We start from the raw sequence: 24,423 nt of genomic DNA on the forward strand, positions 1-24,423 counted from the left end.
TGGCGGGGTATTGACGCTGTAAAAACATTGCCGACAATTGGCCGAAATTAGTCTTGGCGGGACCTCTATAACCTCCAGCCCTGGGCGTCCTTCCCCTGAGTGGCGCTGCTGGTGTGAGACCCGGTTTGCGTCTCTCCTGCCCAACCCTTTCACGGCATGCAAACGGTCAGGTGAAGGTGGCCAACGTTCACTGGATCTGCAACGGCCCGAGGAGGAGCTCCCTCTTTCGTTCCAAGACTCTTTGGTGCAACATTCGACCTCAAAGGACCGAGCACGCAAGCCGAGGGCAGCTGCTGTGGCCTCACGCTCGAGGCTCGGCCGCGTGCTGTTGCTTGCTTGGGACCTTCAGCTCACGAGAGCACCCTTGCTCAGCCCGCCCTGTCACTCCCGCACTTCGCACTGCTCGCCTGCGCGTTAAAGGCTGCTGCTTGCCTTTAAGGCATGCCCCGGCCGGCCGGTTAAGCCGCACTGATGCTCCCGTTTCTGGAGGTTGAACACCTCCCCTCCTCGTCGTCATTCTACTCCGCCATCATCCAGCCCCTTGGCCTGCGGTACCTGTCCACCGAGGATCGACATTTCCCTTCCATCACCTACGGAGACCCCTCGAGGAGTGCCCCGGTTTTCCAGATCCGGCAGGTGGTCTCCAGCAGAGACCGGCCCCTGAGGACCTCGCGCATTGTGCTCAGCGCCCCTTCGCCGGCCGCGGCCGACGACGCCTACGAGTTTGCCCTGCGGGCCAATCCGGACGTCTCCCGGGACGCCCACCCCCGCCACTTCTCTGACGGGTTCGCTGCTGCCAGTGGCGCGTCGGCGCGCCGGACGGCTACGAGCGGTGGCGAAACCCGCGTGCTTATAACCGACTTCGACGGCAACCTGATGGAGATTGTCTATCAGCCGCCCGCCGACTACCCTTCCAACTACCGTGGCTCGACCGTACGCTACACCCGGTCGACCACCGACGAAGCGAGCCGCATTCTGGACTGGAATTACGACGTTGCCTTCTCGTCGCGCCCGTCCCCTGCCGGTCCCGGTTCGGCCTCGGGCGCCTCTCCCCGCACGGTCTCTCGTCGGCCGTACTCCCGGTATTCCGAAGACGGCGACGAGCCGAAGCCCGGGCTCAGACGGAGTGTGACGGCGGGCTCCTCCGTCTACGAGCCTGCCACCTCGGCGCGCGAGAACTCCAACGGCCTGAGCGCTGGCGCTGTCGTTGGGACATTGCTTGGTGTTGCTGCCGGCGCTGCTCTGGGCGGCGCATTCACCTACAACGTATTCAAGAGCGAGAAGAGCAGAGCTCCCCGTGAGGAAGCCGACATGTCGTCGTTCGCCCGCCGATCGACGTTCCCGTCAAAGTACGATGGGTATTCAGGTCGCAAGACGCGCTACGTCGATGTGGAACGGGAGGTGGAGAAGGTTTGGTACCAGAGCGACTACCCAGCTCCCTCGGACTACCGCCGGCCTCCGCCCGAATACATCGCTCGCTACAGCATAGTCGACGCGCCTCGGAGTAGGGACGCGGACGACAGGTACGATGACGCGCGGGGCCGCCAACCTTTTTCCCGGTCCCGCGCCTCCTCTGCGCGGCCCCGCAGTGAGTCGGCGAGCTACAGAGAGCCGTACGGCGGCGGGGAGGCGGAGCATCGCAGCTACGCGAGCTCGCGGAGCTCGAGGCATCCGCCGATCGTGCAGCGCAGCTACACATACGACAGCCCGGACCGGGACACCTACGTCTCGGCCCGCAGTCGTCGGTCGAGCAGCACGGTCCGCGCGCCGCCGCCACCACCAGCAGCCGACCCTTTCGCGCCGCTCCCGCACGTGAGCTCGCACTCGAGGTCGGCCAGTCGGGTGATAACAACAACGACGACAACAACAACCATCAAAGGCGGAGGAAGCCCCCGAGTCTACAGCCGAGAGGGGAGCTACATCTCCGCCCGCAACGTCCCGCTCCCGGAGAGCCGCGCACCGACCTACATCTCGGCGCGCGACGTCCCCCTTCCGCCGAGCCGGCCCTCCACGTATGTGTCGGCCCGCCACGTGCCGCTGCCTGACAGCCGCGTGGGCAGTAGCCATGCGAGGTGGGACGACGCCGTCGGCGATGATGTGGACGACGACGCGGACAGCATCGCGCCCAGCGACAGCATCAGCTGCGTGGGCAGCCGGAGGAGCGGGCGGTCGCGCTACTGATGTGTGTGCGTGTGCGTGTGCAAGTGTGCGTGCGTCATTCTTGCCAACTGGCCGGGGGCTTATCCCGCTCCCGCTCCTCTGCGGGGCTTTGCTCGAGATACCGGCATGCTCTATATATTGTTGTGGATCTGTGGTTGGGGATGCTGCATAACAGAATGGAGGCTTGGCCTCGACTACTGAATAACAAAACTGAATAACAGGGACGGTCAACAGGACGAGGACTTATCGAGGGACGACAGGTTTTACGGCCAGGGCGATGTGGAATCTTGTATAAAGCGGACTGTTTGGTTATGCAGGATGACGATGCCTAAGGTAATCTCGACTGATGCTTAGGGTAGCTTAAAACCAATGTGCTTCCGGATTCTCGCCTGTCCGCAGTAGCCTTCTAGAGCTATCGGGTATCGCTGAGCGCCTCTCCCTGTTTTCCGTGATTTATATGAGCTGACCCGCCTCCAAGCAGTTGGGTGTCTGCGAGAGAAGACATGGATGACTGGTTGGAGGCCAGCCCTTGAGAAGTATGTGGTGTTTTTCTCACATCTGAAAACGCGCAGTCAAGCTTGCAAGGCTGGGATGATGGGTAGAGATATACTGCTATGGTTACAGAATATCCTCCATGGTGGCGTCTTCACCCACAGGACAAGTGAAATTGGGGTTTTCACCCGGCCTGCGAAAACACGCTAGTGGAGCACCCTTCACCACACAGGCGGCGACTGGAAGGCCACAGGAATCTTGCGGCGTTCCGAGGGCTCCCCTGGGAGGTGAGCAGGTGCCGTGCAGAAGGACCGGTTGGCGACCGACTGGCTTGATCAAGTACTCCTGGCCATCGACCACTTCCGAGATCTATGTAACTAAGCTGAAACGCAGCTCAACGGGCCCATGCCGACGCCTCGCCCCGCAATCGGGGCCGGGTGGCTGCAGCGTGCAAGACCCCGCCTTTTTCTTCCTGGAAGCGCAGTGGGGGAGGGGCACAAGCGGCAGTCGGGTGCGTCTCAGGGGTGTGGCGGGAATACACAGGAGCTTCAATGACCATGATACCAGGATCGTGCGCCCTCATCTCACCGGGTTCTGAATGTAGTATATGGGCTCTGTATAGTTACTGCTGCGTGTCTGATGGCCGAGTTGCTTTTTGAGCAGCAGGCCCGGAAAATTTGGCGCTGTTTTGCCAGGGAGACGGCCAACCCCATATTTGACCAACCCGCTTTTTCTCCTCCTAAATCGGAGTGGACAAATGACCCCCCCTGCATTTCATGACTTGCACGGTTCTCACTCCAACGCGGTGAGTAACACAGAAGACAAAGTGTGGCAGCAGACCACGACAATTGGAGCTTGTGCATGGCGTACCTGGTACTTACACACCTAAGTATACTTCCACACTGATACCGGACCGCGGCGGGACCGGCTCTACCTTGGAAGGCAGTGAGTGAGTGAGTCAACAACGGACGTTCCGTTACGGCTCTTCTGTACATTGAGCACGAGCTCCCCTTCTGGTGCCGTGACCCGCGTCCCATCACAGCTCCGGGAAGAGTGCAGCCAGAGAAGCAAGTCTGACCTGCCAGAGAACCATAACAGGTCAACCCAAGCCGCCCCTGACAAATGCCCAACTTCAATCTGGGGGAGTCAATCCCCCCTCATACAGCCCATGTAAGCCACAATCACCCGCCCCCCCGCCAGTATCGTCCTTGAAGCGGGCTGGCCACCCTCCGCATGTCCGTAGCTAACGCCGGTCTTCCAGGCTGTGAGCTTCTCCCTGCCAACATGGCGGTCCAACATTGGCTACGAGGAGGGCGAGGACTGGGTCATTGGACGCATGGAAACTGGCTATCCTCGGTGATTTCCCCCTCCGCCGTCATTTTATGTGGACTGCCCCGTCAGCTAACACACCCGCTAGCTTCTTCATCCACAGGAGCATCCAAGCTTTTGCCGCAGACATCGTGGCAAAGTTCGGCACGCAGGGCTCCAAGGCCTTTCTGTTCCCAACGCGTCAGATAGCGGCCCGCTGCTTGTCTTTTGTGAAGGCTCGCGCCCCTCCCGCGGCTGCGGCCTCGCTCCAAACGGTCCATCTCGTCTTGGACACGACAAAAGCGACGCCCGACGCCCTGCTGTCGCTCGCTCCCACCATATGTGCTGTGCTCGGCTCGCAGGAGGCGTTCCCCTTCCTCAAGCAGTACTGGCAGCACACGGGCGACGGCGTGTCCAGCCGCAGGGCCGAGTTCTGTCATGCGCTCTTCAAAGATGGACTGCTCCGCTTGGATGACGGGACTACGACCCCGGCTCCCGCGAGCCCGAAGCCTTGTAAGGGTCCCAAGCGCTACCAGCGGCCGTCATCGCTCGACGTGACAAGAGCGACGCCGTCGCCCAAACCCAGCCCGGACAGGGACTCCGGGGCCGGGCCCGACATTCAGGAGACGTTCCGCTTTCTCGAGGAGCGTTTCGGCAGGAACCTCGACGTCTCCTTGGTCCAGCCTGCCAAATCCGCCATCAGGAGGAGAATCGCCGGTGCGCTCCGGAGCGACAGCGAGCCCACCGCTGCCCCGCCGCCAGAGCACGAGATGGAGTCGAACTCGCGTGGCGTGGTGAATCTCAAGGAGGACGACGTCTACCTGTTCCCTTGCGGCATGAGCGCCATCTTCCACTCCCACCGCGCCCTCCTTGCCGCCCGCGGCAGTCTGAAGAGCGTCAACTTCGGCTTTCCCTACGTAGACACCCTCAAGATTCTCCAGAAGTTTGGGCCCGGTGCTGTGTTTTACGGGCGCACGTCCGAGTCGGATCTGGATGCCTTCGAGCAGCGCCTAGAAGCCGGCGAGCGGTTCCTCGCGCTCTTCTGCGAATTCCCCGGCAACCCTCTCCTGACGTGCCCCAACCTCGGCCGCATCCGGCAGCTCGCCGACAAGTACGACTTTGCCGTCGTGGTGGACGAGACCATCGGCACGTTCGCTAACGTCAACGTGCTCCCCTACGCCGACATCGTGGTCAGCAGCCTGACCAAGATCTTCTCGGGCGACTGCAACGTCATGGGCGGCAGCGCCATCTTCAACCCCAACGGCCGGTACTACGCGGCCCTGAAGCGGTGGGCGCGCACCGAGTACGAGGACACGTACTGGCCCGAGGACGTCATGTTCATGGAGCGCAACAGCCGCGACTTTGCCTCGCGCATCGACCGGATCAACGCCAACGCCGAGGCCATCTGCGAGGTCCTGCGGAGCAGCCCGCTGGTCAAGGACGTCTTCTACCCGAAGTACAACGAAACGAGGGCCAACTACGAGGCGTGCAAGCTGCCCGGCGGGGGATACGGCGGCCTGCTGTCCGTCGTCTTCCACCGGCCCCAGCAGGCGGTCGCTTTTTACGACGCCATCGACACGGCCAAGGGCCCGAGTCTGGGAACCAACTTTACCCTCACCTCGCCCTATGTGCTCCTGGCGCATTACCAGGAGCTAGACTGGGCGAAGAGCTTTGGCGTCGAGCCCCACCTGATCCGCATCAGTGTCGGGCTCGAGGAGACGGATAAAATCGTGGATGTATTCGAGGCGGCGCTCAAGGCCGCCGCCGAAGAGGGTGCCAAAAGCCAAGAATGACCAAGCACAACAACGTACAAGGCTTGATTGCTTCAAGATTAAGCATTACATTTACTTGACCGTCACTCCCTCGTTGGTATCATAGTCGTCGTGTGTGTCTGTCTGTGTATGCACCTGCGCAAAAAAGCCGAACGCTCCGCGTGGCCTCTCTCCGCTGGCTGCCATGCAACTCACATGACGAGACAGTGAGGTGGATTCTCACTTACATATACATCCCCCAACAGCTCTTTGCGCCTTTCGATCTCGTTGTAGGCCTGTTTCTCCTTGGTCTCCTTGGGGAACCACTGCTCGAGATAGCGCACCAGCTTCTCATCGATGTGGGCTGCGAGCGGCGAGTCAGCGGTGATGGATTCTCAGCTAAAACCAGGGACAAACTGCATTGAAGACTTACTCTCATTCGCGCGCTGGACCACGTCGGCCCGGCACAGCGGGCAGTACCGCTTGTTCTGGTTTTGCATCTTGATCATGCATCGGATGCAGAAGAGATGGTCACAGTCCAGTCGGACCGGCAGCCAGCAGATGGAGAAGCCTGTTTTTTTTCCGCTACCGGTCAGCCATGCCTAGAGGCTCGCGTCTCCAGAAGACGGAGGTATGCGACCTGTGCCCTCTGACGTCCTACGGGGAGGGAGGAATCAATACTCACAGATCGAGCACGTGTAATCCACGACTTGTGGAACCCGGTTGACCACCTCGCGAGCCAACTGAGCGCAGATGTCCTTGGAGATGGCCTCCGAAATGAAGTGTGCCGAATACATGGCCTTGGGGAAGGTCGTCTTGACCCCCAGCGACGTCCGCTTGTCGAACTCTGGGCGGTAAGGAATCAGGAATCAGAACTGGGTGCACGGCGAGCGCCATCTTACTCACTCTTGATGATCTTGGCCACTGCGGTCTGATTCAGCTCCTGAAACTGCAAATTCTGCAGCAGAGTCGCGTTTAGAGCCAGAAAGTGCGAGTATGCTACAGCGCTGGACTCGATCTTGAACTTCCGCGGAAGCTGCCGTTTGTTGACCTCGTCCTGGAACCAGACTAGCTGCTTTCGAGCCTTCTCGCTGTCGCGTAGCCCTCCCGAGGCCTCGGTCGTAGAGAAGAAGACCTGCGCAGCCAGGTAGAGCTCGAAAATCTCCCGCCACCGGTAGAGGTCAGACTTCGACAGCTTGATAACCCCCTTGCGCGGCTTGGCCACCTCGGCAATCTCTGCCCCGAGGTCGTGGATTTTGCTGATCATCGAATGCCTCTCCTCGTCCTGGAGCGTATCGAGCTCCGTGACATCGCTCTGCAGGAGGCTGAAAAACCTGGCGTCTGATGCCAAGGGGATCTTAACCCAGTCATCGTGATCGCCGGCGCCGTCGTGTTCGTGGCTGGACCCGAGAAGGTTAGCATCGTCGCCGTCTGATGCCAGAGACGCCAGCTCCGCCTGACTCCCGGGTTCTTCTGTCGCGGGCTCCGGCGAGGGGCCACCAAGGGCTGGGCGCACCACCAGCTTCGGCCGTAGCAAGTGAGACGCGTCAGTCTCCAGGCGGTACTCGGCGTTGTGGTCGGCCAGGAGACGGTGCAGCGTGTCGGGGTCGTAGCCGGCCTTGATGAGCTCCTCCCGGACCTTGCCCAGGAGTTTCTTAAGCTGACGGTAGGGGACGGCCTTCTCCACCCAGTGCTGTGGATAGGTGTCCGCGGCCAGCGCCTCCTGGAACGCGCGGCCGAACTTCATCGTGACAATAGCGTTAACGGGAACACAAACGACCGGACTGGGAGAAGAAGCCTGCGCATGGCGGGATGCGAGTCCATATGCTCACAGACCGAAAACTGCAAATCGGACGGCTTAGAACAAAGGCGCAGAAGAAGGCTGGCCCGCAGGAATGTTGGAGAGAACCCGCGGAAAAATAGCTCAAGAGCGGTTGAGGAGTTGGCTGGTGAAGGCCTCAAACTGGTGCTGGTCTGCCGCTCTCAGGACCGCGCTAAGAATGATGGTGGGACTTGTATGTAATAAGAAACCTTGATCACTTTAGCGGCTTCTTTTCGCCCCTGTTCATCTTGCTTCAAGCCCGAGAACTTGGTGCGTCCCTGCAACCGGTTTCGCTCCCAGTCGCAACATGGACTTCTGTCGGCAACAACCGCATGCTTTGTAGGCAACACCTCGATGGACAAGGCTCACCGACCGGCGTCGCGTGACAGGTACTTACTCAGGAAGTTAGTGTTTGTGTCGCACTGGGCATGTCACAAGTGCCTGACATCATGTGAGCGTTTCTCATGAACCCTGACCCGCCGTTTTGGGCTTCCCGGGCATAGTGTACCTAGTGTACTCCGTCAATACAGTACGTTTTGGTAACTGCCTCGTATGTGATGGTTCGATCAGGAATGAACCAGTACAGAATGTTATCTGTAACAGATGTTTTTTTCTGATCGTTGCAATGCATACGGAACGGAATTACGCACAGTGACGTACGGTACAGCAGGACCTCCAACGCATCGATTTTGCTCGAGCCCCACAGTGAAGACAAGCTGTCTGGTCATACTGTGCTGTCCGCATGCCGTGTGCCACATTTGAGATTCAACGGTACATACTGTACCACTCAGTCCAGCGACGCCAGCGGCTCCATACGGCATATGCACCTAGCCGAGCCATCTCCAAGGTTGTTAACGCGAAGACGGCGTTGCGATGGGAGCGGAGCAGTCTGCCCCTCGGGGCGGCGGCACCCAGGCTGCGGTTGCGCGCAAGACGTGCTACTACGAGCTGCTTGGAGTAGACCGCGATGCGTCTGATGAGGAGTGAGTCTCGAATCATGTTTGGTATTTGGGATATTTGGCCGGTTCCCTGACCGTCTTGCTAGGATCCGACGTGCGTACAAGAAGAAAGCCCTGGAGCTCCATCCAGACCGCAACCTCAACGACACCGAGAACGCAACGAGACGGTTTGCCGAAGTGCAGACTGCCTACGAGATTCTCTCCGACCCCCAGGAGCGTGCTTGGTACGATTCGCACCGCGATGCCATCCTCAGCGGTGAGGACAACGTCGCCGACGCCGGGCCTGCCGACCGGTCCGGGAGTGGCCACACGTCGGCCAATGCGATCTTCGCTCTGATGAGCCGGTTCAATTCGAGCGTGCCGATGGATGACAGCCAAAGAGGCTTCTTCGGGATTCTCAACGCATTCTTTGACCAGCTGGCTGCTGAAGAAACGGCTGCGTGCGAGCGGGCGGGGCTCGCCCCGACGGAATATCCCCCATTTGGCCAGGCCAAGGACGATTACAACGCCGTGGCCAAGCCGTTCTACAATGTGTGGTCGAGTTTCTCAACCAAGAAGACGTTCAGCTGGAGGGACAAGTACCGTCTGCAGGACGCCCCGGACCGTCAGATCCGCCGCCTGATGCAGAAGGAGAACCAGAAATTCCGCGACGAGGGTATCAGGGAATTCAACGATGCCGTCCGGTCGCTGGTGGCCTTCGTCAAGAAGCGAGATCCTCGCTACGTGCCCAGCAAGCAGTCTGAGGCGGAGAGGCAGCAGGCGCTGCGGAACTCCACCGCCGCCCAGGCCGCACGGTCACGGGCTGCTAACCAAGAAAAGCTGGCTGACTATGTTCTGCCGGAATGGGCACAGTCACGGGATAAGGAGGACTACGACGGCGAGTTCTCGGAATCAGAAGAAGAGGATGAAGTGGAGGAGATTGAATGCGTGGTGTGCAACAAAACCTTCAAAAGTGAGAACCAGTTCGAAGCTCACGAAAAGAGCAAGAAACACCTCAAGGCGGTGCAGCAGCTCCAAAGGCAAATGAAGAAGGAGAACGCGTTTCTCGACCTCGAGGAGTCGGTACCCGATAGTTCACCATCGGCAGCAACCCGTGACGGACCGGGAGGCGAAGAGGACGGTACAGCCGAGGATGAAACAGCCGCTCGCCAAAAGCAACGCGACGTGGAAGAAAGGGAGAGCGAGCCACTTGCAAGTGGGGATGATATCACGGATCAAGGCACACCATCTCAATCCGACACCGAGGACGATGATTATGCACCGCGTTCAGCGGTTGAGGAGCGCATCTTAAACGGGATGCGAAAAGGAACGGCGTCGCCGAACGCAGAATCCAGCACGTCAGACATTATGGGCTCTGTGGCGGCTAGTCTGGACGGCGTCACACTAGTCGACGAGAAGGAGACGGAAAAAAAGGTCGGCAAAGCCAAACTGAAACGGGAGAAAAAGGCTGCCCGCGCGGCCGCCGAGGCCCAGGCGTCTGCTTCCGTAAGTTCCCGCCACCCTCCCAAAGTTAACAACACATTGGAGGTCCTGACTGCTAACCCCCGACACCTTAGCATAAATGCGCCGTGTGTCAGGAGACCTTCGCGTCCCGGACTAAGCTGTTTGCCCACATCAAGGCGAATCCCGAGCACGCCGCGCCTGTCCCTGTCTCCAACGCCAAGATAGGCAAAAAGAAGCGCCGATGATGGGGCTTGTTAATGGCGTAGCTCTTTGGCACGTTTCCGTTTCACGCCACTGAGAAACGCGCTGAAAGCAGTCCAATACACCGTCATGCTCACAAAGCTGCTATGGTATCGTATACAACCTTAGCATCCTGGCGCATGAGGGAGCGGAAGGGGGCTGGACGAGCGATGTAACAAAGCCCAAGCTTGCCACCTCCGTTCGGGACACCAAAATCCGGAGACCACCAGAATCCGATTGCTCGCCCGACTCACAGTCGGAAGCACGAGATAACATAGAAGACGCGGGGCGGGAACCGACAACCGAACCAGTCGCCCGTGTCGTTGCCGATGTGGGTTCTATGTGTCTCCTGAGAGGACTATGCTTCAAGCACCGTGTCCGCGTCATCGTCATCGTCGCTCAAAGTCTCGACTTCATCGATGGCCTCCGCCCGTCCAGAGCCCGCACCCCGCGCCGGATCGTGAGGCGAGACAGTGATGATAGACTTGCCCTGCACATGCTTCACAGCACTCTTCCACGTGTCCCAATCATCCTCGTCCTTGATCAGGAAGCCGATCAACATGCTGGGGTCCATGTCCTCCACGTGGAGATGTCGCAGGCGCCGCGTATGGCAAGAGCCCAGCTCCTCGCTTGTGTAGTCCTCTGGGGCCTCGCGGTAGGGGAGAGCTGGCCTGGGATGGTGAGGATCGAGGTAAAATAACCATTGTCCTTGGACGCCAACGAAGTAGTGAGATGATGAGGGTCGACCTCTGAAGAACAGAGGGTGAAAGGAGTGTCAGTCATGAGAACCGGATCAGCAGGGAGAAACTGGGGTTGGGGAAGCTGCGTACCCCGCAATGCCGATAGACTGCTCCATCTGCAGAGTGGAGATCAAAGCCTCCTCATAGACTTGGTTGATCTTATCAATACCCAACCTCGTGCATACCAGAATCAATGTTGGATGGAAGTGTTCGCCGTCCGGGTTGGCAACGGCCATGAAGCTGTCTTCGTAGACGTCCGGAAGATCACCCGTTGAGTATACCCGCAATGAACTCTCATGTTGGTTCGCTAGAGCCCTGCGTTTGTCAGCTACCCAACAGGCCCGCCCTCTCCACCTTCCTCCGCGCCGCCCCGACTCCAGGGCGGGTTGGGTTGATACAGGAGTGACTCACTCAATGCATCGTGCTGTGGCCGACGGTCCAAACCACTCCCCAGGGTATTTCCCGCACGCCGCCGCTCCGTGTTTGACAAAGTTGTGCAACGAATAAGGGGCGCGTGGGTCGTCGGCGAACAACGATAGTATCTCGCGCTCGGCATCGGGATCCGTAGCTCGTCTCCAATCTGCCGCCCCGGAGGTTAACTCGCGATCAACTGAGCTGTTGCCAGACAGATACATACCACGTCCCAACCGGGAGATCTGGAGCGCGTTGGCCAGTAGGCTCTGGCCCGACCTGATCATACAGCCCCAGCCAGTATCCGATGAGAAGCCCGTCTGGTCACCAAAGGATGTCTTGAGTCGCATGGCGAACGACAGGGCCGAGTTTGCTCTGGGATCGGTGGACCTGGGGATCAGCTCGAACCCGGTCCGGTAGGTCATCCATATCCGGGACTCGAAATCATCCAAGAACGCCGGCGGCCAGCCGCCATCCGGATCCGAGTCCTCCTCGTAGACGAGCGACGAATCGAAGCTGCTTGCGACAGAATCGGGTGGTGTGTCGAGAACTTGCTGCGTGCCGGGAGGGGTCGCGGCTTTTGTTCCCGGGGCGGCGTTGTCGATGTTGCTGTCGGCGGGCGGGGTGCTGGCAGCGAAGGGTGGTGGTATCCCTGACGGCTTCGCGCCGAGCGTGTATGAGCGGCCCAGACACCAGACCGGCTGGTCCAAGTCTCGCTGGTTGACGGGTGTTGGGTCCCAGATCCTCTGGAAGATGCGGCGGCCTACTCGGCCCACCTCTGCGCCGGCGGCGATAGCAACCTCCATTGCACTCACCAACTTAGGGGAGGTACTCGAAACGGCGGACTGCCAGCTGCTGTTTGCCTGCCGTTGGGAGGTCATCGAGCCGTACCCGGGTGAAGAGCAACACTTGCTGTGATGCGGTTTGCGGAAACCACCGGCTCGCTGTAGGTTAGACCAGACCGAGGGGGGGCAGCGAATCACTCAGAGGTCAGGTAATCCGGACAGATAGGCAGGTACCTGGTATGTACCAGGCATGTACTGAAACGTCTGTTTCGAATGTCGCACCCGTTGGGCCCAAGAATTTAGTGTAGGGACATCGCACGCCGGATGGAGACAGCTTGGTTCTTGACGCGCCTACGTTAGGGGGATGTCGCGAGTTGGCTGGAGCCCTGCGCACCAGTGACGCACCCCAACACAGGGTAGGACGGGACGTGAGGTATCCGTTATGTCATATGAGTCCTCGGCCCACATCTCCCCGCAAGGCTGACCGGACGTGGGGCTTGCAGACAGCTTACCCATTTAACTGATAGTTAACAGCAGAGATCAATTCATTCACGTGACACCTTATCGCTCCCAGATAACAGGTGAATTCAACGTACCTGGTCGTGAATGTTGGTTAACCCCAACCTTCCTGTTCTGTGTCGGGACCTCCAGATCGTTTGCGGCTGCTTCTCGCCTCTTGTTGTGTAACTTGCCCCCAGACCATCCAGATTTCTCGGCCACCAGAGTCAAGCCTGTGCAACAAACATTACAGTCATTACCACGAGGTCAAACTCCTCATCCAATGGTTTGAGCAGTGTGGCATTACGGCTGTCTTACTCGTTGATCGGCCCGAGGGAAATTGCTTGGTCTAGAGTGTCAAGTTTCGCGTCCGACTTCCGCTTTGTGTCCGCCGCGGCAGCCATGCCGCCTAAGTGGGACAAAAGGCCCCCTTCCGGCCGCAAGGCTCCCCGGGGTCGGCCTACTCCGTCCCGGGGTAGGATCCGACAGTCCATCCCCTCAACACCCACGATGGCGGCTGCCTCACATGGTAGGGGCTGGGATCCCCGCCATCTCTACTCACGGATGCCGGATGTCTGATCTTTTACAGGGTTCTCAATGAAGGATGAAGCCAGGAACACGGCATCCCATCAGTATTCCTTGGATTGGGGCTCGGGCGATGCCAAGCTTCGACAGAAACCCGTCACATTCGTGAGCGCTGGCGTCGTCGAGCCTCTGAAGGAACAGAAGCCTTCCAGCCATGTCTCCGAATCCGAGACGGCTGATAAGCGTGCTGAGGATGCTGTTGAGGTGACTGGCGACAGCGCTCGAATGGAGGCTGCCGAGATCCAGGAGATGGAAATCATTGATGACAGGGAAGGTGAAACGATTATCGAAGGCCCCCGTCAAGAGACCCCTATGATCAAGGGGGCGAGCACAGAGCAGTTTGTCGTCGGTGCAAACGAGTCTGAAGATGCTCAAGAAAGCGAAAAGAAAGAGTTGTTTTTCTTCGACCTAGGGGAAGGCGAATCTGTCCTTGACACTGGCCTTCCTCCCCCGCGGATTCCAAGTCCAAAATCGTCCCTTGACGGATCTGATTCAAGTGAAGAGGTCATTCTCTTCAAAGGTCGGTTCGCGGGCGCTCCGGGCGCTTCTGATCGCACTGAAGAGTGTCGCCCCAAAGAGTGCCGTCCCAGCGCTTCAGCCACGGCCTCAGTGACACCACTGAAGCGTGAAGCCGAGGCCTTGGCGGGGCCAAGCAACTCCGAGTCTCGAAGCATCACCCGTCCCACTCGGCCTCTGCGAAAACGGTCAAGATCCCGGCGCGGTTTCCGCCAGACTCGGAGAGCCATGGAGGACAGTGACGAGGATGCCATACTGGCAGACTACATCGCCAATATGACCACCAACTCGGACGATGACCCTCTCGCCAGCCATCTCCGGTCACTGTCCGGTTACAGGGACCTTGGTGGCGACGACGAGGCCGTCAACTTCGGGTTTGACGATGGGAAGTCGCCCGGACGGAACGATTCTTCGGATGACGAAAGATCTTCGGCCCCTGGATACGATATTGGTAATTCCGAAATGGATGATTCCGAAATGGACGACTCGGTGAACGGGGACGACGACCAGGAGATGGATGCGGCTGTGGACGATGAAACGCTCGCCCGGCTTCTTGCCAAGCAAGAAGAGCTGGGCCTTGGAGGCGATGACCTGCTCCTCTTCACGAGCTCATTTGCTCAGAGGGAAACCACGAAATCCCGTGGAAAACACACCGCTAGTGCAAGCTCAAGCCGGGCGCCAGCTAGGCATGCGAGTGCTGCTCGAGTAGCGGATGCACTCGACGATTTAGATCTGGCCAATTGGAGTCAACTAACCGGGCAGTCACGAAAGCGCCGCAGCAAGCGACCTCCCAACTTCAACGTTTCTGACTCAAAGATTGAGGCAGCTCTTCAGGCTGCATGGCAGCGCGACAGAGAACGGAAGAAGATTCGTAAGCTGGAACGCGAGGCACTCCGTGCTGGGGGGCTGCTGGGCAAAAACATGGATTCCAACGACTTGCGTGTCAAGTATCCCTCGGGCATGAAGCTCGACGATATCAAAGCGGAGCTGACCTCGTTTCTTCTCGGCTCCGTGGAACGGTGAGTACCCTCTTGGCTTGCAAGAAGCGCTCCGTCAACCTGACGTCAACTTAGCCTCGACTTCCCCCCACTCGACAAACATGCGCGCATGGTCCTTCATGAAATCGCGAACAAGCTCAACATCAAGTCAAAGTCCACTGGCCAGGGCAACCAACGCCGTCCTGTGCTTTATCGCACCAACCGCACCTTCAAGTACGCTTCTACCCGTATTGAAGACGCAGCCAGCCATGTCGACAAGGCGGCGACGCGCGTCCATCGGAAATACTTCCACCGCGTCGATGTCAAGGTCCAGAGAACTGAATCACCCAGAAGCGCGGGAGGCAGGACGAGCCACAAGGCACTGACGCTCCGGGAGGGAGAGGTTGTGGGAGCGTCGGTCCCCGAGCTCGGCCAGGATAACAAGGGGCGCGCGATGCTCGAAAAAATGGGCTGGAGCAAGGGAATGGCTTTGGGCGCGCTGGACAACAAGGGCATTCTGGAGCCTGTGGCACAGGTTATGAAACGTTCCAAGGCCGGGCTCGGCTAAATCCGCACGGGGTGAAGCCGTAAAGCATTTGAGCCTCGAGGAAGCCGTCGTGATCCGAGGTCCTGCGGGGATTCTCTCCAACTCGAATTACATCGGCGCCGGGATGTTTGATCGTTCTGTATGACTAGCCAGAGCGCATCGTGTATTTTGAAGTCGAATCGTTCAGAGCATCGCCGATCACAGGGTTGCAAGCCAGGTCTAGGAACCAAAGAGCATGGTCATATGCACGATCTCATTTCGCCCGAAACCCTGATATCAAGGCATGTAGTGTACAGCCGCCGCAAACCCCGTAAACCATGAAAAGCAGTGCCCCATAAAAAAGCAGCCCATCCGTAACGCGTTGCATTAAGAGACTCCAAGGGGCATCTGTACCTTGGCCGGCCTCGTCATGACTCCCAAATGCCAAGCAAACCCTGTGCCCGAAAGAGAGAAAAACGAAAAAAAGCAAAACCCAGAACACTTATTTGGTGCTCGACGAGTACTTGGTGACGGCCTTGGTGCCTTCCGACACGGCGTGCTTGGCGAGTTCACCGGGGAGGATGAGGCGCACGGACGTCTGGATCTCGCGGGAGGAGATGGTCGACTTCTTGTTGTAGGCAGCCAGCTTGGAAGCCTCGGTCGCGACACGCTCAAAGATGTCTGAAAATCGGTCAGAAAAAATGAAAATTGCGCTCGGCCTGGAACCGACTCACCGTTGACAAACGAGTTCAGGATCGACATGGCACGGTTGGAAATACCGGTGTCGGGGTGGACCTGCTTGAGGACTGGGGTATGTTAGCACTGATTAATGGACCAAAAACCGGAGCGTGGGGCGAAATCGCGTGCCAAATGGGAGCAGAGCACGCGACCCGCGTCAAAAAGTGGTCAAAACTTACCCTTGTAGATGTAGGAGGAGTAAGTCTCCTTGCGGGCCTTGGTCCGCTTCTTCTTGTCGCCCGAGGGCGCGGTCTTCTTGCCGGCGTCCTTCTTCTCGGGGGCCTTGGAGGCAGTGGCAGGGGCCTTGGTGGCGGGCTTCTTGTCGGCAGCTTTGGGCGGCATTTTGACGGGTTTTGAAAATCCAATTGACGATGTGGAATATGCGATGCGACTAGAAAGTCGTGATGGATATGGCAGCCGTGGGGATCAGTGATGGATGTTGCGAGAGAGAAGTTGGTTGATGGAGGAAGAATGTGGTCGGCGAGGGGGGGTGGCCTTTTTGTAGCTGGACGCGACTGGCAGGAGTGGCCCTGCTGATTTAGACCGCACGCAAAAGTGGGGAGCGATAACCGGCGACGTGATTTGGCGAAAAATACGCCGCTGAAACCACCCGACCCCAAAGAAGCGCCAACGTGACGCGATGGCCCAAGCTCCACAACACGCCCCAAAACGGCAAGTCAGGTCTCACAAGTCATGTGCCCCACTCAACATGCCGCTGAGAGAGCCGCCGACTCGCCTCCTTGATGTGCAGTCAGGGAGCTGGCTTACCAATGTAGATATTGGGCTGCTGAGCTGAACTTGTGGCGGAACAGAAGCTACCGCGAGATGCCTTGGCCCTCCCCCCAATCAAGGCGACCTCAGTCATGAATGAGGAGGGACTGCGAGACCATCTGTTACCCTTCAAGGCCAGGAAGCGGCGAGCCCCCGCGCACACTGACTCGGGCACACATGCCAGCCCAGCTTGAATTCCTCGGCAGCCAAATACTACACTAGACGGCTAGCGGGGCAACTGTTGTCTCACAGCATGAAAGCCAAAGACCCAGATAGTAGCTGTGAGCACGAGCTGAGCTTGAAGCAAGACCCACACATGGGACGCGTTGGGGAACACCTAGGTGTGTCAACACCATCAGCCTTACCGTCCCCAGCCAGCTCCCTTGAACGCGATTGGTCCCGGGTGACCCAGAAACGCATCTCCATCGGATCCCAAGACGAGGGGAAGAGCCACCGGGCCCCGACGCCTGATGACACATGCGGAGGTTCAAGTACCGGAACTGCGGGAAGAGCCGCATGGAGGAGTACCCGATGCACTCCGGATCGGCCACGGGCTGCTTGGCCCGAGGGCTTGCTATTTGCCCCGGTCACAAGCAGTCCAGATCCCGATGACGGGGGTCGAGACCCGGCTTGTGAAGCTATATCTGAACTGAGACGAGCTACCGATGCAGAGTGTCTACGGACCAGCTAAACAGACATCCTATGCTCCCAGGTCCTTGTCCCGCCCATACCAGATGGTCCTGAAACCCGCTTCCTGGCCCTGTATGCCCGGTCACAGCGGAAACCGTAGTCCTCCGGCAGAGAAAGCGGGCAAATCAGTCCCAAAATCGCAAGGCCGGAGGCCCTCCCCGCTCCTGGTGGTGAAGCTGGCAGGGCGGAACCCCCAAACAGGTTCCGGATGAGCGAGTCATGGCGTCAGTTTGGGGCGACAGCAAAATGGACCGCCACGGTCATCCAAGGCTCTCACCTGGCCAGGAAGCTTCGCGCCGAGCCGACACGGCCAAGGGAGCAGGCGGCATCGGTGACTCAACGAGACGCCCAACCGGACTACACAGACATGTGAGCCGAGAGGGAAGGAAAAGCGAAAGGCAGGCTGAAAGAGGCGACGAGCTGAGACTCGGACCAGATCAACCAGTCAGTCACCATGAAAGAAAGCCTGATTCGCACCGTGGTGGAGAAGGGATGATGGACGACGGTGGTGAATGCGGTGTGTGTTGTGGAAAAAAAACCGTGTTTTGTCAGTCATTGTCGTGGGCGGTGCGGCACTGAGCAGGGCCCAAAAGGTGCTTTGCAAAGTCGCGCTGCCAGTGTTATTTTTCAGCCCGCCTGGGGCGCTTTGATTTTAGTATCAAATCTGGGCGGAGCATGCTATCCCGATACGATATCCAGCCAATAACATTATCTGCGCCGCTGAGGGTCCAACCTGTATTTTTTGGTTTCGTGTTGCGCTGCACCCCGGGGCGTCGGCCGTTTCGGGACTAGCCCCAACAGCTCCGATCAACACTCAGAAGGCGCGAGTGATTCGTGATCTCGCACCCTTACGCGAAAACTACTTATTGCGCACCTCCCCCGCCAACTCTCAACTTTCTTCCCCTTCCACACTCTCCATCAACAAACTTCGGCTCTTCCATCGATTATCGCGTCCAGACCTCGCGTCTTACTCTTCCCAGCTACTCATCCATTTTCTCGCACTTTTTTCCCACGACAAATCCATCAAAATGACTGGCGGCGGCAAGTCCGGTGGCAAGGCGAGCGGTTCGAAGAACGCGCAATCGTGAGTGCATTTTTTTCGTGTCAATCGCCTGCGTCATTCTGCACTTCTGGGGCTGGCGTTGTTGGGTGATCATCTCGACCGCTTTCCTCGGTTTGCGACGCGTCTAATCGCAGTGAGCTAATTTCGTTCTACAGTCGCTCTTCGAAGGCTGGTCTGGCTTTCCCTGTCGGCCGTGTTCACCGTCTTCTCCGGAAGGGCAACTACGCTCAACGCGTTGGCGCCGGTGCTCCCGTCTACCTCGCCGCTGTGCTTGAGTACCTCGCCGCTGAAATCCTCGAGCTGGCTGGCAACGCTGCTCGCGACAACAAGAAGACCCGTATCATCCCCCGCCACCTTCAGCTCGCCATCCGGAACGATGAGGAGTTGAACAAGCTGCTCGGCCACGTCACCATCGCCCAGGGTGGTGTCCTTCCCAACATCCACCAGAGTATGTTGCCTTTCCGACTGCATTTCTTGCGCTTGTCTAACGCTGCTTTCAGACCTTCTGCCGAAGAAGACGGGCAAGACCGGCAAGAACCTGTCTCAGGAGCTTTGATTTTCCGTGGTTCGGTTTTTTTCGCTTTTTTTCTGGTCGGCACGCTGGGTTCATGATATTGGGGTCACGGTCTCGGGTCATCGGTTGTTTTTCGCGTGTTTGGGTTGTACATTAATCCATGATGGGCATGGTCATGGTTACGAATGAGAATACCTTCTGCACAGTTACGCCCGCTTCCTTCATCCTTCTGGCCTACTTGCGTCGCGTGTTTAGAGTTTTTGACCTGCAAATGTCAAGTGTTTGCCTCGCTGGGGAAAGAGGTGACGCCGTCCATCCGTCAACCGCTTTCGGGAGAGAACGGTCGGCGTGTCGCAGTAATCTCGCAGTTGAAACGGAACGGAATCGCTAGCCCAGCTGTTTCAAAGTCTATTCCATTCCAGGATGAATTTTGCCTTATGTACAACCCAGTTGTGTCTCCCAAAAGCCCATCAAAACTTGAGCGGCGGAGGGGCTGCGAAACCCGTGTCAGCCAGCGAGCCTGAGAAACAAACGATGGTAAGGCGGCACTTACGATCCAGAATCGGAGCCGGCAAGTTCCTCTCGTACTTGGATCCTGCCGAACGTATTAGCACCCCGTCAATGACGCGTAACCATGAACAAAGTGCGCACCTCCAGGGGCGGTTGGATGGCAGTAAGGATCCGGATGCTTCCACTTCTCCAACAGCTTCTCCGTCTCCTTCAGGAGCGCCTGCGCGGTTTTTCCCGTGTCAGTCTTCCATGCGAGCTCGCTCCCTCCTCGCCTCAACCTGTAGCGTGTGCGCACCCTTTGTAATCTCGGATCGGTGACATCTCGGTTCTTCTCGAACAGCGAGCGGATATAGAGCGCCTGGCCGCGCCACAGGTTGCGATGCACCGTCCAATCGAGGGCGAGCTTCAAGGAGCGGCGGTAGAGCGACCTTATCACCAGGTCAGTAAAAAGTGCGGCGATGGTCGGCCCTCGTGGTTTGACTAACAGGGCAGCCTGTCTCGACGACATAATGGGCGACAGGATCTCTGGGTCCGACAACTCGCGCCGCTTCTCAAGGCCTCGGTGCCCGTGTCCGGTGTCTGTCCGGCGTCGATCCCTTACTCCCGGCTATCAATTCGCACCAGATCCGGTTGAGTGGCGCCGAAATACCAAGGGGAGCGGTTGCATGGACCTGGTTCGCGAGGTTTTGGCGCTCGATGCCCTTGGAGCTCAATTCACGAATGGAGATTGGAGAGCTTCCGCGCGCCGAATATTGATGCCTCAGGCAAAGAGAGCGAAAACGGCCTGGCACGCCGGGGATAAAACACTGCCTTTCCAGATAGCTCTGTGCAGCCTCAGGCCACACCCGAAGTGCGGGATACTTGCTCGGTATCCAAAATCCGAGCCACTGTAACTAACCGTTCCGTTACCTAGCGTATTTCCGTATTGCCGAGCTCTTCCCGTGGTTACGGCAGCCTTCCAAGCTCAGCAAGACCCACCTCAGGTAAGGTAGTTGATACGGTACTTGCATCCCTGGTGGTTGAAGCAGCTGCAGGCTGAGGTCACCCGGACCAGTGGGTGCTGAGACCGCGCTGCGGCGTTCCCAGCTGCGAGCTCCCTTGCAACCCTGCCACGAATTGAGGCTGGCAATTCTGTTCCTCCAACGAGCTGCCCTGGCTATTTTTTTCCCCTGCACCTGGGCCTGTAATTGGCGCTATCCGAGCCAGCATTGCCGCGTGTTTTCCTCTCCTTTCCTTTTTGTGTCGACTCTAATTGACTTCCTCTTGCGCCATTAACCGTGCCTATCTCCCTTCGCAGGCCTTGAGGCGTGTGTTTTGCTTGCGCTTCCAACAGGAGTTGCCGAAGATCCTGACCCGGCCCGTTCCGCCTCAGCCACGAATTCCCGCAACCGGCCTCGTCCATCGCCAGAACCCGGTTAGCCAACGCAAGAATGCTGTATCGCGGACTCCGGTTTGCGGCTCGCGCCGCTCCCAGACTGTCGCTCTACAACACCAGCTCGGCGCTGCGGCAGCTTCCTGTGCAATTCCAGCATGTACGAACCTACGCCGACAAGGTCATCAAGGTGCCCGCAATGGCCGAGTCGATCAGCGAGGGAACATTGAAGCAATGGAACAAGGCAGTGGGGGACTTTGTTGAGCAAGACGAGGAGATCGCGACGATCGAGACCGACAAGGTATACATGCCCCTGCACCGGCATTGCTTGCATTTCGGCTTACACGGCGTGCCGCCCCGTGCTAGATCGATGTTGCTGTGAACGCCCCTGAGGCGGGCATCATCAAGGAGTTTTTTGTCAACGAGGAGGATACCGTTACCGTCGGCCAGGACCTCGTGCGCATTGAACTCGGTGGCGCGCCTTCGGGAGAGAGGCCTGCCGCGGAAGAGGCGAAGGAGGCACCCAAGGAGCCAACACCTCAAACACAACCCGAGCAAAGGACGACTCAGGAGCCCAAGCCTCAGGAAACCAAGCCTCAGGAAACCAAGCCGGCTAGCCAGCCCACGCCCGTAGTAGAGGAGGCTCCGTCGCCGAAGCAGCCGAGCAAGCCCGCAAAGGCTGCCCCTGAAGCCCCTGCCACCCTGGGCAGCCGCGAGGAGAGGAGAGTAGGTAAACGGTGCGCTCCGCTGTGGCGTTCGGTCTCGCTGACAAGTTCCACAGGTCAAGATGAACCGGATGCGTCTCCGGATTGCGGAGCGCCTGAAGCAGTCGCAGAACACGGCCGCGTCGCTCACCACGTTCAACGAGGTCGACATGTCGGCGCTGATGGAGTTCCGCAACAAGTACAAGGATGAGGTTCTGAAGAAGACCGGCGTGAAGCTGGGCTTCATGAGCGCCTTCTCCCGGGCCTGCGTGCTCGCCATGCGCGACCTCCCCATCGTTAACGCGTCGATCGAGGGCCCCAACGGCGGTGATACCATCGTCTACAGGGACTACGTCGATATCAGCGTCGCCGTGGCGACTGAGAAGGGTCTCGTCACCCCTGTTGTGCGCAATGCTGAGTCCATGGACATGATCGGCATTGAAAAGGCTATTGCCGATATGGGCAAGAAGGTATGGTTCCTCAGCTCCCCGTGCCTTTTCCGGGCCCGCCGGCCGGCTCTGACAATGAATACTCTAGGCTCGCGACGGAAAGCTCACGATTGAGGACATGGCTGGCGGCACTTTCACTATCAGCAACGGGGGCGTTTTTGGCTCTCTGATGGGGACCCCTATCATCAACCTTCCCCAGACGGCTGTCCTCGGCCTGCATGCTATCAAGGAGCGACCTGTCGCCGTTAACGGCAAGGTGGAGATCCGGCCCATGATGTACCTTGCTCTCACCTACGACCACCGTCTGCTGGACGGCAGGGAGGCTGTGCAGTTCCTGATCAAGGTGAAGGAGTACATCGAGGACCCGCGCAAGATGCTCCTCTAGGCGGTGTTCGGGGATCGGGTCTCCGGGGAAGACGACGCAAGAAGACTGGCTGCCAAATTGAGGGTGAATGGCTGGGGTTGAGGGGTCTGAAATTGGTAACGCTGCCGCTTGTATAACACAGAACCATGTACCGGGTAAGTCCCTTGGTACACTGCATCACCATGGAGTTTCCAATTAGACATTTGGCTTGTTTCTTTGTCAGAGAGTCCACATTTCCGCTCTCAGGTTGCATGTTGTTTTGCTTGGAGACGGGCCACACAAGACCTTGTTCGCCCGATAAGATCTCCTGGCCTTCGAGGTTGGGTAGGGCAATGAGGGCTAGATGCATACACGGTAGTTGGGTACACGGCATGTTGGTGTGCTTATTACCGTCAGTTTCTGGCTGTTGACTTGTCGCGTCCAACGATGGGGGGGGTGCAGATGAATTGAGGCAACCCCCGGACTTGCGCCTCGCTCCTGTGACTGCCGTCGTGCCAGTGGAAGTGAACTTTTCAGCAACATGGACATCTGCTCAATCAGTCTTGACCCTGGGTAGGCGTGCAAAAGTGCTTGGTGAGGACGTAAACGACAGGTCCTCATGCTTTGGAGGATGCGCTATTGAGCGGTGTCATCCTCATGTACATCACTTCCAGGTTCCGGATTGCCGCCAAGGGCATCAATAGACGCTCTGTATCTTGTAACACACGGGATGTCCTTATGTCATTTTCTATGCCAATAGTTGCCCCGTAGCCTGGTTTGACTTACGGGGAAGCCTACTATGATGACTCGCTTGCGGTTGGCGATGCCTCGACTTGGTAGCCCAGTACTCTCGAACGGCGCATGTCAACCTCACACCAAAACATCCAGCTGAATATGAACCTATGTCTCTACTTGCCATTAGCATGTTTCAATATCAACCAACCTGTCAGCCAGCACCTTGGTTACCAACGGGTATGCGATCAGTGAACACCAGTCAGCCGGCTGGGCTATGGCCAGCAATTACACACGCCGTAGTTGCGGAGTAGGAGGGACCCATGAGCGGCCTGACCGGTCTCTAAATGCCCCGTGGCGCACTACGTTCCAGCATCGCGGCCAGCACCACACAAGGAATGTTGGCTGGGTACTTGCGACGCATTCGTGCCCGCTGGGGAGGCCATAAGAGGCCTGCTGTATATTGTATGTTGCATACGGCGAACTAGACGAGGGCTTGACACACAACAGCATTGATTAACCAAACCCTTGCCATCTGTATTCTATGATAAGCCTGGCTTCAGAGACATAGGCATCGAGGCGGTACAACCTCCAAGACCACGGCGGGAGAGGTTTGTACTGCTCATGCCCTTTCCAGCAAGGGTAAGTTGCTTCCGACAACGGGGACAATTCATTGACTCACAAATTGTTCTTCTTGTTGCGGTACGATATTCGTATTTCCACGTCATCCAGTTCTCGTCCGTAACAGCCCACACAACGGGCATGACACATTTGCAGAGGGTGTGCCAAATAGAGAGGTACATGACGTGGAAACTTAATCATTGCACTATTCACCGGGGCAGCTAGCTGCCGTCTAATACTCCCGCTACCTAGCATGGATTGAGCAAACCAGAGAGTGACGGCTGCACTTTAGTTGAAAAACAAACCATGCTTCAAAGTAAACCCCGTCCCGTCAGATAAGACCCCACCAAGTAAAAGAAATGAAAACAGTAAAATCAAAAAGGAACGTAAATAGGAAAAGAAGAAAAGGAGGAAAAAAGACCACACCAGATTGTCTTTCTTCCGGGGGAAAGAAACAACGGAAAGCAGGAAAATCCAGTGCGAACTTTCCAATGTGACAATCCGTAGACTCAGGTGGGGGGGGACACCTTCATGCATATCCCGTCACAGCTTACTTTGAGAGGCCGTGGAACTGTCGCGGCTAGCTACAGCGACCATTCCCGACAGGGTCACAAGAAAAGTAAGGTAAGCACGATGGCTCATTCGACATCCTAGACTACACGGGCTTTACTGCTAGCCAGCATATGCGCCGCGGGCGGTACAC

The 24,423-nt window shown here is 58.0% G+C and overlaps 10 protein-coding genes across 10 annotated transcripts; 6 read left to right on the forward strand and 4 right to left on the reverse strand.

The window, feature by feature from the left end:
* The first annotated feature begins 119 nt into the window (after positions 1 to 119).
* On the forward strand, positions 120 to 2,488 carry THITE_2116797 (uncharacterized protein). Its single transcript, XM_003654054.1, has one exon. The coding sequence runs from the start codon at positions 472 to 474 to the stop codon at positions 2,179 to 2,181; it is 1,710 nt and encodes a 569-aa protein (XP_003654102.1). The 5' UTR covers positions 120 to 471; the 3' UTR covers positions 2,182 to 2,488.
* Positions 2,489 to 3,397: 909 nt separating this feature from the next.
* On the forward strand, positions 3,398 to 5,911 carry THITE_2116799 (uncharacterized protein). The gene is made up of 5 exons (XM_003654055.1): positions 3,398 to 3,457; positions 3,543 to 3,605; positions 3,751 to 3,822; positions 3,914 to 4,008; positions 4,070 to 5,911. The coding sequence occupies exons 3-5, from the start codon at positions 3,775 to 3,777 to the stop codon at positions 5,751 to 5,753; spliced, it is 1,827 nt and encodes a 608-aa protein (XP_003654103.1). The 5' UTR covers positions 3,398 to 3,457; positions 3,543 to 3,605; positions 3,751 to 3,774; the 3' UTR covers positions 5,754 to 5,911.
* THITE_2116809 (uncharacterized protein) lies at positions 5,839 to 7,617 on the reverse strand. The gene is made up of 4 exons (XM_003654056.1): positions 6,618 to 7,617; positions 6,397 to 6,558; positions 6,145 to 6,282; positions 5,839 to 6,075 (listed from the first exon to the last, which is right to left on the reverse strand). The coding sequence occupies exons 1-4, from the start codon at positions 7,456 to 7,458 to the stop codon at positions 5,924 to 5,926; spliced, it is 1,293 nt and encodes a 430-aa protein (XP_003654104.1). The 5' UTR covers positions 7,459 to 7,617; the 3' UTR covers positions 5,839 to 5,923.
* A 623-nt stretch (positions 7,618 to 8,240) lies between these two features.
* On the forward strand, positions 8,241 to 10,348 carry THITE_2116813 (uncharacterized protein). The gene is made up of 3 exons (XM_003654057.1): positions 8,241 to 8,516; positions 8,579 to 9,977; positions 10,049 to 10,348. The coding sequence occupies exons 1-3, from the start codon at positions 8,407 to 8,409 to the stop codon at positions 10,178 to 10,180; spliced, it is 1,641 nt and encodes a 546-aa protein (XP_003654105.1). The 5' UTR covers positions 8,241 to 8,406; the 3' UTR covers positions 10,181 to 10,348.
* Positions 10,347 to 12,612, reverse strand: THITE_2116815 (uncharacterized protein). Its single transcript, XM_003654058.1, has 4 exons — positions 11,553 to 12,612; positions 11,327 to 11,495; positions 11,006 to 11,230; positions 10,347 to 10,924 (listed from the first exon to the last, which is right to left on the reverse strand). Exons 1-4 carry the CDS (start codon positions 12,130 to 12,132, stop codon positions 10,534 to 10,536), a joined length of 1,365 nt encoding a protein of 454 aa, XP_003654106.1. The 5' UTR covers positions 12,133 to 12,612; the 3' UTR covers positions 10,347 to 10,533.
* Positions 12,613 to 12,621: 9 nt separating this feature from the next.
* On the forward strand, positions 12,622 to 15,428 carry THITE_2116818 (uncharacterized protein). Its single transcript, XM_003654059.1, has 3 exons — positions 12,622 to 13,138; positions 13,199 to 14,729; positions 14,784 to 15,428. The coding sequence occupies exons 1-3, from the start codon at positions 13,012 to 13,014 to the stop codon at positions 15,253 to 15,255; spliced, it is 2,130 nt and encodes a 709-aa protein (XP_003654107.1). The 5' UTR covers positions 12,622 to 13,011; the 3' UTR covers positions 15,256 to 15,428.
* A 40-nt stretch (positions 15,429 to 15,468) lies between these two features.
* THITE_136564 (histone H2B-like protein) lies at positions 15,469 to 16,404 on the reverse strand. The gene is made up of 3 exons (XM_003654060.1): positions 16,131 to 16,404; positions 15,948 to 16,019; positions 15,469 to 15,894 (listed from the first exon to the last, which is right to left on the reverse strand). The coding sequence occupies exons 1-3, from the start codon at positions 16,291 to 16,293 to the stop codon at positions 15,716 to 15,718; spliced, it is 414 nt and encodes a 137-aa protein (XP_003654108.1). The 5' UTR covers positions 16,294 to 16,404; the 3' UTR covers positions 15,469 to 15,715.
* A 1,866-nt stretch (positions 16,405 to 18,270) lies between these two features.
* THITE_128218 (histone H2A-like protein) lies at positions 18,271 to 19,197 on the forward strand. Its single transcript, XM_003654061.1, has 3 exons — positions 18,271 to 18,496; positions 18,631 to 18,923; positions 18,976 to 19,197. Exons 1-3 carry the CDS (start codon positions 18,441 to 18,443, stop codon positions 19,029 to 19,031), a joined length of 405 nt encoding a protein of 134 aa, XP_003654109.1. The 5' UTR covers positions 18,271 to 18,440; the 3' UTR covers positions 19,032 to 19,197.
* Positions 19,198 to 19,459: 262 nt separating this feature from the next.
* Positions 19,460 to 20,007, reverse strand: THITE_2051591 (uncharacterized protein; the record flags this gene model as incomplete). Its single annotated transcript, XM_003654062.1, has 5 exons — positions 19,460 to 19,482; positions 19,543 to 19,584; positions 19,641 to 19,719; positions 19,795 to 19,927; positions 19,985 to 20,007. The coding sequence occupies 5 exons, from the start codon at positions 20,005 to 20,007 to the stop codon at positions 19,460 to 19,462; spliced, it is 300 nt and encodes a 99-aa protein (XP_003654110.1).
* A 723-nt stretch (positions 20,008 to 20,730) lies between these two features.
* Positions 20,731 to 22,922, forward strand: THITE_128217 (uncharacterized protein). The gene is made up of 4 exons (XM_003654063.1): positions 20,731 to 21,172; positions 21,238 to 21,597; positions 21,653 to 22,045; positions 22,113 to 22,922. The coding sequence occupies exons 1-4, from the start codon at positions 20,930 to 20,932 to the stop codon at positions 22,407 to 22,409; spliced, it is 1,293 nt and encodes a 430-aa protein (XP_003654111.1). The 5' UTR covers positions 20,731 to 20,929; the 3' UTR covers positions 22,410 to 22,922.
* Positions 22,923 to 24,423: the final 1,501 nt, after the last annotated feature.

The sequence above is a fragment of the Thermothielavioides terrestris genome, chromosome 3, assembly GCF_000226115.1.
Source record: "Thermothielavioides terrestris NRRL 8126 chromosome 3, complete sequence".
NCBI lineage: Eukaryota > Fungi > Ascomycota > Sordariomycetes > Sordariales > Chaetomiaceae > Thermothielavioides > Thermothielavioides terrestris.